Consider the following 15,823-nt stretch of genomic DNA (forward strand, 5'->3'; position numbering starts at 1 on the left):
AGTCAGACACGACTGAATGAACAATAAAAGGTGGATCAGTCAAGGAAGGAAGACAGAATGGATTTCATTTAATAGTTTGTTGGCTTAATACATACCTTAGATGGACTTACCAGGTGGCCCTAGCGGTAAAGAATCACTTGCTAATGTAAGAGATGTAAGAGAGATGCAGGTTCAATCTCTGGGTTAGGAAGGCCCCCTGGAGGAGGGCACAGCAACCCACTCCTGTTATATGCCTGGAGACTCTATGGATGGAGGAGACTGGTGGGCTACAGTCCATAGGGTCACACAGAGTCGGACATGACTGGAGTGACTTAGCACACATATACCTTAGATATTTAGCCATATGCTATATAGACCTCCATTTACAGCCTTCCCCCAGCCCTGCAAACAAAAGAAACAAAAAACAAAAATCAAAAAGCAAGCCTAGGGCTGGTTTCAAGCGTATCTGAGAATAAACCTTCCTCTCATTTAATATCAAGACGATCTCCTTTCTTATCTGCAGTCAGAGTTCAGAGGTGAACTGACTCTGAAAGTCAACAGAGACAGAAATACTAACCCCAACCCTGAGAGCACAATGAATGGGGGCGGGGGGTGAATGAGTCACGTCATTCAGGATCGAAAACATGTTCCAAAATCATATGACACCAAAATATTAAAAACCATGTTCTTTGGATAGTGGGACAATACATTTTCTTGCCTTTGTGTACTTTGCTATTGTTTGAATTTTGCAACATAAATGGTCCTATGTTTGTAATGAGAATTTTATTCTTTTGAAAAATCAAGTTTCTATTCTGTTTCATTTACAAAACATGAACATTTTTCCAAAGCTCACCATCTCCTTTGCAATCCCTCCCATGGAAGCAATGCTTGGAATTTTCTGTCCATGTATTTATTTCACTGGCAGAGACCAAAAAAAAAAACAACCATACTTTCTCAGAACTCAGCAGAAAAATACTGCAGTTATACTTACAATTTATGTAGTGGGGAATCACTATCAGCCTCATTTATAAGTTTAAAAAATGCATTGCCTGGGTAGTGGAAGCAGGCTCCGCTTTATTTCATGCAGCTCCCGGAGTTTTCTCATACCACTTCTGCTGCCTAAACTTCATGAAGCCCACCTTGATTTCTTTCCATTTCCTAGGTGGCCTGGAGTTTGCTTTTCCTAGCCACGCTCTAAAAATCCAGTTTTGGAACTTCTCCGGTGGTCCAGTGGTTAAGACTCTGCGCTTTCAACACTGGGGGAGTAGGTTCAATTCCTGCTCAGGGAACTAAGATTTCTCATGCTGTGTAGTGTGACCAAAATAAAATAATTTCAAAAAATAAATAAAAATCCAGTATTGGTTTCCCTTATTTAGAAGTGAGTATTGTCTAGTTCCCAGGTAGCTCAGTGGTAAAGAATCCACCTGCCAATGCAGGAGATGTAGGTTAGATCCCTGGGTAGAGAAGATCCCCCGAGAAGGAAATGGCAACCCACTCTGGTATTCTTGCCTGGGAAATCCCACAGACAGAGGGGCCTGGTGGGCTACAGCCCATGGGGTTGCAAAAGAGACGAAAATGACTTAGTCACTAAACAAAAACAGTTATTAACCTAGGAAGAACCAGCTGCTCTCCTCCCCTCCCCCCCCACCCTTTGTTCCTGAATCCCTCCCACCAAGCCCCTTGCCTCTTGGGTTCCACCCAGGCGGAGGACACTCTTATATCCACGTAGCCTTCAGCGATTCCCACCTCCACGTTTTGACAAGTGTTATTCCTTCACTGTCCCACCCCGCAACCCAACCCTCCAAGTCCCTCCTCAACACCTCAGGCTGCGCGGCCCTTCCTGACCTCCCGGAACCCTCACCCATTCCAGCTCAGGGTGTTCATCGCAACCTAGAACGTCCCCCACACCTGGTCTTTTCCCTTCCTCCGTGGTCACACTATCGGTCACACTGTAGATCACCTCCTAAACTGAGTTCTTGCTATAGCCCTTGTTCTCTCCCCAGAACTAGATCAAAGGCCCTTCAGGTAAGGAAACCCATCCTGCTGAGATCCTTAACCCACTGTGGAGTGTAGGACTATACACGTGTCTGTTGGGTGGAACTGAATTAAGCCTACATCTTTTGGTCAATCTCAACATTTCTCCCAGAACAGCTTACGACTCCCTGGAGTCATAGCCAACACAGCAGACTGACTTAAGACAGTGGTTGACAGAAGAAAATGACCAGAAAAATGCAACAGGGAGCATTAAATTAAAAATGATTAAGGATGAGCTAATTTCAGCAATCATCTGAGGAAGAGGAGGGTCCCTGCAAGGAGACAGAATGGTGTTGATACCTTTTCAAGAAGGACAATGGTGATGGGCGCATGGAGGTTTGCTTTGCTGTTCTCTCTGCTTGTGACTCAGCTGGTGAAGCATCCGCCAGGAATGTGGAAGACCTGGGTTTGATCCCTGGGTTGGGAAGATCCCCTGGAGAAGGGAAAGGCTACCCACTCCAGTAACCTAGCCTGGAGAATTCCATGGACTATATAGTCCATGGGTCACAAAGAGTCGGACACGACTGAGTGACTTTCACTTTCACTTTCTGCTTAGGAATGGGCTTTCCAGGTGGCGCTAGTGGTAAACAGGCCATCTGCCAAAGCAGGAAACATAAGAGACACAGGTTTGATCCCTGGGTCAGGAAGATCCCCTCGAGAACAAAATGGCAACGCACTTCAGTATCTTTCCCTAGGGGATTCCATGGACAGAGGAGCCTATCGGGCTATAGTTCACAGGGTTGCAAAGTCAGACGCGACTGAAGTGACTTAGCACGCCACATGCGCTGCTTAGGTATGGATTTGAAATGTTTGTGATGAAAATATATGAAGAAGGTGGCAAAGGAGGAGGAGAGGCAGCACATGATTTGCAGACTCAGAGGGGACCTGGGCGGAGGTATAAGAGAAGGGTCTGGGATATGGGTCTCTCTCTGTTTCAGAACCATCCCTCCTGGTGGTAGCATTCCTGCCTTCCAAGCACCTTTCCCCCTGTATCTAAACATGGCCCCCACTACTCATTTACATCCCCCCCCCCCATACACAGACCTTTGACTCAAGTAACACTAACCCAGGCTCAGTCCCTTGGCTAATGCTCCCTGTTCTAGAACATTCCCAGGTAGGCATGGGAGCCCCTCAGAGCCAGGCTCTACTTCAACTGCTACAGTTGGCAAACCCTCAGGCATGTGTGTGATGTCACACACTGAGATCTTCTGGGGCAGAAAGTTCTTGATGTTTCATGTGTGTGTTAGTCGCTCAGTCGTATCTGACTCTACAATCCCATGGACTGTAGCCCACCAGGCTCCTCTGTCCATGGGATTCTCTAGGCCAGAACACTGGCGTGGGTTGCCATTTCCTCCTCCAGGGGATCTTCCCGATCCAGGGATCTAACGTGGGTCTCCCGCATTGCAGGCAGATTCTTCACCATCTGAGCCACCAGGGAAGCCCTTGATTTTTCTTAAATCACAGCAAACAGAGCCCCTAAAGAAAGGACCTGCCATGGGTCACAAGGGCCATCTTGGTAGTGGAAATTCTCCACTCCAGAAGCCAGTAGAGAACTGACCGCCCTCTGGCCAGAACGGCTCCAGTCTAAATGACCCCTCAGAAGGTCTTCCCTATGGCTGTGATTCTCCTGTGAGTCACTGCAGATAAGATACATTCATTGCAGCCAATATGCACAAAGCACTGTGTTGATCTCATACTTAGGTCTTTCCAAAATAATTCACGACATCCACAGCAATTATGTCCAACCATAATTGGGGAAAAACCAGCCTGAGGCCCTCCAACAGGAGAGCTCACTCTTATGCAGTCCCTCTGCTACTTCCAGACCATTAGAGATATTTGTAATGTAGATGAGGCCAGTTCCTTTGCACAAAGTTGACAGACAAGAGGAAGATTCCAGAGAGAAATGCCACAGCAGCAAATGAATATAAATGATACTTTTCCACTCTGGGCTTACAAAATGCCTTTTGTACCCGAATCTCAGAGCGCTCCAGGAAGCAAGGCTTGACGGGCACTCCCACTCAAGGTAACTGTGAATGGTCAAAGCTTCTCAAGTCATTTGTGATAAGAAAGAACAAGAGTCCAGACACTTTTAAAATGCAATATTCTCGCCTTCTGGGTAGTAAACAAAAGTGGGCAGATGGATAATGACATCTGTGGATTCTGGCTTCATTTCCCAGAGAGAAAATGTAAACAAATATGTAAGAAGTTGTCACATGTAGAGAACACCCATGGTCCATCCAGTAGCTACCATTCTGCCCGACATTCTCCTGCAATGGATTCCATTCCTGGGTACAGCCTTGTGGCTGTATTACACTGAGAAGGTAAAATAGATTTCTTCAATATGCCCACAGGCAGACCAATAGAGAAATGTTTAGTAAAAACAACCAGTCAGTGGGTTTGACCCCAGACACTTCTGCACTAAGTAATACCTTCCTTTTGTTCTCTCCACTGGACGCTTGCTTGGAAATGCATAGTGGCTAAATGATTCAGTAGGGTCTGCAAAGGCCAACCCCTTAACTGGAAAGGCGGGGGCCTGTCTGAGGGATTGACTTGAAGATTCATTTAAGAATTCCCTTCTTACCCTCTATTTAAGGTGCTTCCCAGGTGGCGCTAGTGGCAAAGAACCTGCCTGCCAATGCAGGAGACATATGAGACGCAGGTTTGATTCCCTGAATCAGGAAGATCGCCTGGCGGAGGGCATGGCAACCCACTCCAGTATTCTTGCCTGGAGAATCCCATGGACAGAGGAGCCTGGCAGGCTGCAGTCCACAGGCTCGCAGAGTCGGACACAACTGAAGCGACTTAGCACGCACAAGATGCGCACACAGCATGGATCACCAGCAGTGCTCCGGCCACCACCGAGGGGCCTGGAGAGCAGTTGTTAGTAACTTTGGACCTGTTCCTAGGATTCATTTCAGGTAATATCATCTTCAGAGGATAAAACTCACCAAGACCCTGAGGACATTTCTGCTGGGAAAGTAATACCTTGCAGAGACAACCTGGCCCTCTGATCACTTGCACTGGATTCTGGAAGTCAAGCCTAACAGCTCAGGAATGAATCTGAGTGCATTGAGTATCTGGAAAAGGAACTCCTCCAAATGCAGTTGAAATGATTTCCAAATAGTTTCAAGAACGTTATTAGTCTACAGAACAACCATTAAATAATTATCAAGAATAATGACATAAGGTATCCTGTAGTTGTAACCAAGAGCTAGCCTTGCTATTACACTGATCAATTGCACAAGGTCTGCATTATCTTATACTCTAAAAATTTTCTACTCTGGTCAAATTAAAGTGTAAAGGAAAATACAGATCACTGCTTGATTGATAACTGTTTCTTGAACTAAAGAGTAGCTAGTATGCAACTTTTGGTTCTAAAAGCAGTGGTCTATAAGCTTTTTTAACTGTAGATTTCTCTCTCTCTCTCACCTTTTTTTTCTTTTGCCATGCCAGGCAGTATGTGAGATCTTATTTCCCTGACCAGGGGTTGAACCTGCGCCCCCTGTAGTGCAAGTGTGGAGTCCTAAGCACTAGACCGTCAGGGAAGGCTCTAAATTTTCTTATCATACACTATATTAGTTGAAAAAAATTCTGAACATGTAGCCCCCATATAGGCATATAAATTTATTTGTAAATAATATACTAGCAGTAATATATTAGCATAAAACAAAAGTAGAAAATGTTTAAAGTCTAAAAAAAATTTTTAATTTTATTTAGTGACTACAAACTATTTAATAGTTCTGTTCTCCCTAACAATTTTTTAAAGAGAGTGAAGTGGTCAGATAGGTTTATTTTTGTGACTCTTGGCTGAAAACTTTGTGACATAACAATTTGAAGTGTCCTAAAGTTCAGTTTATTTTGAAACTTGGCTTTAATGGCTGTCATCGCTTAAAATATCTCAGGAGGTAAACTAACTAGGAAGAATCACATGGCTTACCAAGTCAAACTGCTCATTTCAGTTGTATCCACAAGTTATGCAAAGGTTTTAACTGAAATCTGGCTAAATTTCCAGCTTCTCTGAAGTCTATCAATCTTCCTTTTAAAAACCAATTATATAATGTCAAGGAATAATTCAGATATACTTAGCTAGTTGTTTCACGTGCACTTCATTTACTTGTGCATAAAAAGAAAGGTCAATTGACTGTTGTCATGGAACACAATTAAAAACAGGATGTATAAAAGAGAGGAGAGAGGGAAAACCCTGCTGGCAGCTGGGAATAGTGAATCTTACAGGCACATTTTGGGGTAAACAGATCAGTTGGAGACTGACAAGGAGATCAGTCTGCGTGTTGTGAGTAGGCCGACAAGCAGTATCAAAGAAAACAATTAAAATGTGGATCCAAAAACTCTCCATCTGGGAGATTTTTTAAAAGATGTGAGAAATTTCAGTTTGTAAGTTTTGTGCAGGTATTAGTTTTTTTTAAAATATGCGATACATGCCATTTTCAGCAACAAAATCACAAACATTGGAAAGATTTGCAAACCTCTCTTTTCAAAAATGCTCTCTCCATGAGATTCAGTTCTTTTGAAAACCAATGACTTTCTCACTCATTGTTAAAACATCACTGTTATCTTGAAGGAACAGGTTGTCTGTTTATTTTTGTGAAGCTCTCCTATAGCACGCTCATGACAGCTACCAGTCATCACGGAAAAGATGAGGAAATGTGAAATAGTTTTTGCCAAAAAAAGCACAAATTCGATTTTTAAGTGTTTTGCCACAATAAATCCTGTGATGTCTGTGTGGTACGTGAGATTTTCAAGGTCACCCCTCACCTTATCACAAAACTCTGAAAAGCCTCTCCTAAAGGCCTTGTTTTGTCATCAAATTTTACCATGTGGATGGCATCAAGTGGCCCGCCCAAGCCACCGTATGCCATGGTAGACTGCACAATGGTCCACAGACACACAATGGCCCTCTTTAGTGGACCATTAGTCTTTACCACCACCCAGATGCTAAGCTTGCCAAAATGTATCATTTTGGCCAAAAAAAAGTGAGTGGCGGTGATGTTTGTGACTTCTGAGCAGGTGCTTTAGGAGCTAGTTGATGGTTCACCAATCTCTCTGCCACTCTACCACTCCCACTGGCAGGGTTCCAGGTCCAGGTTGTTTCATCAGCCTGGGTCCTGGAGCAAAAACTACCTGGACTAGAGAAAGTATGTCCCAAATGTCACATAGGATGCCTCTACCAAATATTTGGGCATTCTCACCCCAATTTTTTTTCACTGTTTATCTGAAATTTGTTTTATCTGGCATCCTGGGTTGCAAGTCACTGATGTTTGGATATTGTTTTGGCTGCAGACCCAATTTTACTGGACTGATACAGCAGCTGACCACAGCCCCAGGAAGGCCAACTGTGTCAATTTGTATATTAAATATATTAATAGTAAGGCTTTGTTGTTGTTATCCAGTTACTAAGTCGTGTTTGACTCTTTTGTGACCCCATGGACCATAGCCTGCCAGGCTCCTCTGTCCATGGGATTTCCCAGGCAAGAATACTGGACTGGGTTGCCATTTCCTTCTTCAGGAGATCTTCCCCACCCAGGGATCAAACTTTCATCTCCTGCATTGGCAAGTGGATTCTTTACCACTGAGCCACCAGGGAAGCCCAAAATAGCAAGGCTTGTGAGTGAGTGATAGCCGCTCAGTCGTGTCTGACTCTTTGCGACCCCATGTACTGTAGCCTGCCAGGCTCCTCTGTTCTTGGAATTAGGTTTGTCCTTACTTTTCAGATTAAAAAAAAACATTGCAGAAGCCATAGTTTTTCCTGCACCCCAGGAAATTATCTTATGAGATCACTGTTCTAAGGTGTGGTCTGCAGGACAAGACAGTCAGACGCCAGTAACTCACTAAAAACACACTGCCTCAGCACTGCCCCAGTGATACCATCTTAGAATCTGGAGACGGTAGAGGATCTGCTCACTTAAATTCCTCAGGTGATTCTAAAGCAAATTAATGTTCCACTGGCTGGTGCTTGCAATTTAACTTTTTAAAGGCTAACAGTACTAACTAGTACTCAGAGACCTGGGTACTAGTCCTGCTTTTGCTATTTACACTAGCTTTGTATGATGTTCAATGGGTCAATTCTATTCTCCTTTCTGGATGGCATTGCTCTCATCTAAAGAGGAGCGAGACTGACTCAGACATCTCAAATCTCTCTTCCAGTTCAAAGTCCAGGAAGTGGAAGTCCGAAAATCAGGGCCTTCCAAGGTCCAGCAGGCAATGGACACCGTGAGAGTGGGGAGGTGTAAGCACTAGGTCATGGCGGGACCTTTGCCAAACAGAAGGGCCCAAGCCCATCTCAGCGCTCCCTGGAAGTCTCCTGTGTAGGCGTGGCTGTTCAGGAATTCCTAGGGCCCTAGGCATACCTGCCTTACATGTAACTGTAAAAACCTGGTGAAAGAGTTCTAATTTTGCTTTGGTAAATACTGTGTCCTACAAGTAACTAAATGAGTTTATGATTGATTGACATATCTCCGAAATCATCATATGGGCCGGGAGGATTTTTGTAAGCAGAGAAAATCTAATGTACCAATTATTCTAGAATGGAACAAACTGTGTGAATACTAACTTTAGTAATTAAGGACATTGACACTGCAATATATTGGAGACACACATTCATTAACATTTTTAGCTTTTTTTCTGCGAGATTATATATATCTTGGAGCCAACAAGGTTTTTATGTCTGAAACATTTCAATAAGCATTTTAAAAGCCTGTTGGCACCAGTCGTTTGATCTGCATTAGCTTAAGGGCTAAAACACTTTCATGGGCTGATGCTACTCTGGTAGTGGTAAAACAGAGATGATCAGACAGGACATTATTGAGGAGCTCAGTCAGCAAGGGAGGCAGATACAAATAAGTAACTTCTATAGGCTTCCCTGGTGGTTCAGAGGTCTAGAATCTGTCTGCCAACGCAGGGTTTGATCCCTGGGTTGGGAAGATCCCCTGGAGGAGAAAATGGCAACCCACTCCAGCATTCTTGCCTGGAGAATTCCATGGACAGAGGAGCCTGGTGGGCTACAGTCCATGGGGTCGCAAAGAGTTGGACACAACTTAGTGACTAAAGAAACGACAAAAATAACAATTTTTGGATAAAGCTGCACACAAGCTTCAGGAACAAACCCCATGAGGTAAGGGGAGGGAGCCAGGTGTCAGGAGAGACTTATTAGGGATGACTCATGCGACAGGTGAGTCTTTAGGAATAAATTAGCCAGGAGAGGAAGGGAAAGGTATTCCAGGCAAAGGAAAATCACCAGCAGACACAGATTCATGGGACAAGTGGCTGAAGCAGCAAGGTCTCTTAAGTGGTGATGGTATCAGGCACTGGTGAGAGCGCTGACTGGGTACAAGGTCCAGGACGCAGCTCCTGCGGGGCAGAGCGGGCCTCAGAGGATGAAGCTTACTTGGAGGAGCTGGCCGCTGGGGGCGGGGAAGGAGGGGAAGGCAGACACTGGGAAAATGAACATACATGTCTCAAAATGTCAAGTTCTGGAAGTAGTGGTCCAGGTTTTCCCACATTATATTTCAATCACACGCATTAAAAATGATAGTAACTTAAACCCAAAGCACATAAACGTTTTTGAAGAGGGAAAAGAAAATAATAAGCACTTAGAACCAGCAGAATGTATAAACTTTATGTAACCTGACACACTCAGTTTCTCCTGCCATCAGGGATCCTCCTCCTTTAGTACCTAAACCTCTCTAGTCCTGCCCTGTTAAGAGACCCCAGAAACCTGGTTCCCTCCTCAGGTTTCCCTCCACAAACAGTTCCTGGGCGTCCTCCGTTCCCCCAGCCCGAAGCCGGCTCTCACGGTCCCCTCTGCTGCTGGCTCTCTCTGTGCTGAGTTCCTGGCTCTCTCTGTTTGATTCTTTGCCTTTTCACAGGCTGTTTCCAGCACATTTTCTCCCTAGGCATCATCAACAAGGGTTCAGGCACTTAGCTCTCAAGTACTTAGTCGCTCAGTCGTGTCCGACTCTTTGAGACCCCATGGACTGAAGTCTGCCAAGCTCCTCTGTCCATGGGGATTCTCCAGCAAGAATACTGGAGTGGGTAGCCTTTCCCTTCTCCAGAGTAGTTCTCAAGAGGCATGCAATATATGTGAGTCTTAAAGAAAGAATTACAGTTACCTCAGGAAATCCCTTCTTACAAACACAGAACTATATAATAAAATAACAGAACTTAAGAATCATTAGAAGATAAATATGTATGTATAAAAGTTTAATGATGTTTTACTATAAAATAATGCATAATAGGAAAGAAAAATAGGAAAATGAAGCTTTAAAGAATATTAAATCATTTCATTTTACTCCTCAGAGATACATTTAAATTGACACTGACACAGAAACAGATGTTTGTAAAATCAAGATCTCATCACAGGTGTGCTTTAAGTCTTTTTCTCACTTAACATCATGCACAATTTTATAGTACAGGCATCTTTAACAGAGCCTGTGGAGTTTACATGTTCTTGAAAAATAAGTGAATTATTGCACAAGTTAATGGTATTATGTACCAAAAGTAGACTTAACCATTTTCCTAATGTTAAACATTTGTATTCAACTTACTACAATGTAAAATAACAATGCATTACCTGCAAAAACACAAAGCAGTGACTGCAAAATCCAAACAGAAAATTGTAAATATCAAAACCAATACTCGTTGATTTAAGGGTCTACAAAATGTACTATAAAATTCAGTTATATTTAATTCATAAAAATGTTTTGTTATAATTGAAAACAATTTGTAAATTGTTTGCTAACAGACACAAGGACTTCTAAATCTGCAGATGATTAGTGCCTTCTTAGCACCTGATGTAAATTACAAATTGAGACAAATAATTGCAAAGGCAAAACTAATTTTTTAAAACCACTTCCAACATTTTACTGCAAAATACAACAGACATTTTTAAGGAAGACTGTAGCTCCATTTAACTACATTTGATAGGATAGACATTGAGTGTTCCCTCATAGCTGAGTTGGTAAAGAATCTGCCCACAATGCAGGAGACCTGGGTTCAATTCCTGGGTTGGGAAGATTCCCTAGAGGAGGAAACAGCAACCCACTCCAGTGTCCTCGTCTGGAGAATCCCATGGCCACAGGAGACTGGCAGACTACAGTCCATGGGGTCGCAGAGTCAGACACAACTAAAACGACTAAACCATCACCATATTGAGTGTTGGCTCAGAAGCTAAGAGGGCCCGCACCTTCAAACTTGGTTTTGCTGTTTCTCCACCTCTTTGCGGCTCAAGGCACTGGCATTATCTCTGGGGGTCTGGTAGAGATTCAGAATCTCAGGCTCCTTCCAGACCAACTGAATCAGGATCTGCATGCCAACTAAATCCCCAGGTGTTTCCTGGGCCTTTTCAGACTGGAGAAGGCCCTGAACCACAGCAATACCCTTTGCTAGGTCCCTAGATCCTAAAAGAAATCAGTCCTGAATATTTATTGGAAGGACTGACGCTGGAACTCCAACACTTTGGCCACCTGATGAGAAGACCTGACTCATTGGAAAAGATCCTGATGCCGGGAAAGATTGAAGGTGGGAGAAGGGGACGACAGAGGATGAGATGGTTGGATGGCATCACCGACTCGATGGACATGAGTTTGAGTATGCTCTGGGAGTTGGTGATGGACAGGGAGGCCTGGCGTGCTGCAGTCTACGGGGTGGCAAAGAGTCGGACAGGACTGAGGGACTGAACTGAACTGAGATCCCTGGGGCGCGATAAATAAGGGGGCTCTCCGAAAATGCTCCACTAAGTCACTAAGCAGCAAACTGCACCTTTGGCAGGGGGTGGGATGTGGGGGGTAGGGGGTAGGGGCGGGGGGTGCCACCTCCTCTGAAACCCATCCCCTCCCCTCAGCAAAGGCGGAGGGCCTCCTCTACGTCCTTCTCCCCGCACGCGGGCCCACGAGGCCCATGCACGCATTGTGATGAGCGGACAGGACGCCGAATCCAGGAGGGCCTGACTCTGTGGACGGCCCCTCACCTGGGCACGTCTTTCCCTTCCTGGGCCTGCGAGCCCGCCGGGAAGCCGAGGGGTGGGGCGCCCTGGAAGCTGGGGAGGGAACAGGGCTACCGCTTCGCTGCTTTACGTAACAGGAGCCGCGGGTTATACCTACGGCAGCTCTTCCCCGCCCAAACGCAGAGAGGCACCGGGGAGACCCTGGACTCTATCCCGAGCCCAAGTCCTAAGGACTGTTTGCCAACAAAGAGGACCGGCGTGCAAGGGGTGGAGCCTGGGAGTCAGATTACCGCGAGACGTAGTTTCCGAGAGCCTCTGACAGACGCAGGCGCACTACAGTTCCCGCCCCCATCTCTACCGCCTTCGCGAAGGTGGCCGCCACCGGGGAAGGCGGGGCCGGGCCTCTGGCACAAAGCTCGCGAGATTTGAACGCGTCCGCGCTCGTTCTTCCTGTCAGAGGCCGGAAGTGCGGGGCCTCGCTAGCGCTCGCTCAGCTGTCTCCGGCGGCGCCCCTGGGCCCCGGGCATCCGTCTCGGCTCCTCGGGTCGAGCTTCGCCTGGCCTCCCCTGGAACGAGGTGATGGCGGACTCTAAGGAGGCCGGGGCCGAGGCTCCGCCGGCCGGGGCCGCTGCTCGGGAAGGGCTCAGCCTCCTGTCCCAAGGGGAATCTGAGGAACCTTCAGCACAGGTGAGTCCTCCGTGGGGGCGGGACCAGCAGGGCTCCCGCGGGGGGGCGGCGGATCGCCTCGGCCTGGGAGGGATGTCATGGTGCCCGGCGGCTGGTGGAGCCTTCTTCACGGCTCCCCGACGGGTCCCCTGAGGAAAGAAAGTCCGTCTGCCTGTGGACAGGTTCTCAGGTATTTACCATGCAAGTCATCCCGACGGGCCCCCTGAGGAAAGAAAGTCCGTGTGCCTGTGGACAGGTACTCAGGTATTTACCATGCAAGTCATCCCAACGAGCCCCCTGAGGAAACAAAATCCGTGTGCCTGTGGACACACATATTTACCATGCAAGTCGTGCGTGTCAAAAGTGACCCTGGCTTCCCAGTCCATGGTACCCCACAGGTGAGTTTGACACGATACCTTCTCTCGGGGAGCGCTGGTAGGAATCAGTTCAGTGTAGTCGCTCAGTCTTGTCTGACTCTTTGCGACCCCATGGACTGCAGCAGGCCAGGCCTCCCTGTCTAGCACCAACTCCCGAGTTTGCTCAAACACATGTCCATGGAGTTGGTGATGTCATCCAACCATCTCATCCTCAGTTGTCCCCTTCTCCTCCCACCTTCATTCTTTCCCAGCATCAGGGTCTTTTCCAATGAGTCAGTTCTTCTCATCAGGTGGCCAGAGTATTGGAGTTTCAGCTTCAGCATCAGTCCTTTCAATGAATATTCAGAACTGATTTCCAGCCCCAAGGGACTCTTGAGAGTTTCCAACACCACAGGTGGCTCCAAAACTGACCCAGCCTTGCAGAGCTGGAGGGGAACAGAGAGCGTGCTCATTGAGATGGGACTAAGCTAATATTTGAAGGGTGCAAACTGTTTGCCTTGCTGAAAAGGGTCTGTGTGCGAGAAGGTTGGAAGAGTTAACTCAGACCCCGAGCCTTCTTGGGGGTGTGCGGGTGAAATCTGTGCGGATCCCCCAGTGACTTGCCTTGCTGTGAAGTTAGACATTCAGGGTATTTGTGTAATAGACTGACCGATCAACTACTAAACACTTAACAATGAAGAACGCCCGGATATTACCACAAGCCACTTCCTAAGTGATGCATGCTATTGAAATTAAAATACATGTTTAATATTGAACAGAGGTTTTATTACATTTTGCGTTTAGTTACTGTGGTACTGTTTACTCCCTGGTTTCTGCTTCTGTCCTGATGAATGTTTTAAAAGACAGTTTGATTGGCTTGTTTCCTGGCTAATAACCATAACCATGATACTCCTTGACTTACCTTTTTTCTTTGAAATTATGTGAAAAGGAGCTATGTAAATTGTACAAATTTATGCTCCCATTTATCAACTGCTGCTAGTAACATGTAGCATATTCTTGGAAGCCTGATGTGATAGGGTTTTTTTTATTATTATTATTAAGATGGGATTTTAATTTTTTTATTCCTAGTAATGTACATTAAAGTTTCATTTAACATGTTAATCAGGGATCAGCTTTATTTCTCGGAGGCAATGAAGTGAAAAGCCGAGCTGTGGTGAAATACTCTTCTGCCCCTCCTCGGACAGCATTTGCACGCCTCGAAGAGAAAACAGACTTGAAACTCCCACCTGCCAACTGGTTACGAGAGAGTGCCAAGCTAGGACCGGCAGGAACTACCATTCTTGGCAATAGTAGGAAAAGCAAGCCATTTTCCAGGTAAATATTAATTAATGGCATTTTGACCTGTTCCTCAACCTTCCACCTTAAAACTCTTAAGACTTGCTTTTCAGTATAATTTGTAATGCTCATCAACATGCCAAGACTTTGCTTTAGAAAAAGATTATATTTGACTTTCATTGTGCTTTTTCACAATAATAGGATTCTGTTAAAATATGAAGATATCAATTACATATGCTTCTTTCAACTCTGCATCATGTTATTAACAAAGATGAATTTTGACGACTAAAATTCAATTAGCTATTTTCATTTTAGCCAATTTTCATACCTTTTGATTATGTGAATATCGAGTCTCGGGGGGAAAATCCTTAAAACTGCCTAACCTGTCCTGTGGAATTTTTCATTCAATGGTGGTGGATTGTCTGGTCTGAAACAACAGTGATGTAAAAACACAGCATGTTTAGATATATATCCTTGACTTTGACACTTGCTGGAAATTCTGCTGGTGGTGTTTAAGGTTGAGAGAGAGGCCTGGGTCTTACAGAGAAGAATGTACTGATGTCCATATTCTTGTTGACCTTTTAATGTGGGGGGGTTCCCTTTTTCCCTCTCAGTGATTGAACCTAAAGTATTTCCACATAACATACAGCAGGAGCAATAAATGGATAATGCCTTACGTGCCAGTGATTTGGAAATTACCCTAATGCCTCAGGAGGTAGAAGTTATGTTTGCAAAATGTTGCTTGTATGTAGCATTATTTATACTAGTAGAAAAAAATTGCAAATAGTTCACATGTCTTCTTTTAGAAAAATGGCTTAATAAAGCAGAATTAAATGTTATAAAGTGATTTTGGCTGATGATTATATTGACAGTGTACAGACACTGCTGAGTACTTTATGTGCTTATCTCGTTTCATTCTGTCAACCTTTTGAGTTGGGTGCTGTTAACTTTCCTGCAGAAGAGTGAGGCTTGGAAAGGTTAAGAGCTTGCCTAGCCCACGTGGTAAGTCATCAGCACACTTTGAAGTGAGGCAGTCCTAAATAAGTGCTCTGACTCTGCCACCTCCTCAATGAAAAACGGTGACAGCAGCTGCTTTCCATACTTGCAGATTATAGATGTGCCTCACGTGGTACCTGGCACAAGTTTGGTGGTGCTCAGTGAGCTATTTCTTCTCCTTCTGGTTGAATTGGTGTTGTGTGCATTTTTTTTCTCATACATTTTTTAAAACGGTACAAGTGTATATCACTGGGAACATGATCCCAGAGACTAAAATCCTTACGAATGTTTCTGTTGTTTTTCTTGTCTCCCCATCTAAAAAGAATAACCCAAACTGTTTTCTGTTACATATTTTTTTAGATTGTATGACTACAAAAATACAAATGATTGTAATTGTTTTTATTCTAAATATTTTCTATTATTGCTGCTATTATTATTGTATTTCTGTCTTGTATCAAATTTAAGATGCCATTGATTTTAAGTTGTCCTTATTTTTATTTGTTTTAGCAAAATTTTTACAAGTATGGTTGTCTTATAA

At 44.8% G+C, this 15,823-nt stretch overlaps 1 protein-coding gene across 4 annotated transcripts in view; it reads left to right on the forward strand.

The window, feature by feature from the left end:
* The first annotated feature begins 12,417 nt into the window (after positions 1 to 12,417).
* The window catches only part of EDRF1 (erythroid differentiation regulatory factor 1), a 31,330-nt gene continuing 27,924 nt past the window's right edge, over positions 12,418 to 15,823 (forward strand). For all 4 annotated transcript variants that reach the window (XR_006345409.1, XM_043926188.1, XM_043926189.1 and 1 more), the window contains exons 1-2: positions 12,418 to 12,658; positions 14,120 to 14,328. Coding sequence is in view for 3 of the 4 variants with exons in the window: in XM_043926188.1 (XP_043782123.1) it covers positions 12,551 to 12,658; positions 14,120 to 14,328 (317 nt within the window). In the remaining variant the exon portion in view is untranslated. The remainder of the gene's footprint in view (positions 12,659 to 14,119; positions 14,329 to 15,823) is intronic.

This window comes from Cervus elaphus, chromosome 15 (assembly GCF_910594005.1).
Source record: "Cervus elaphus chromosome 15, mCerEla1.1, whole genome shotgun sequence".
NCBI lineage: Eukaryota > Metazoa > Chordata > Mammalia > Artiodactyla > Cervidae > Cervus > Cervus elaphus.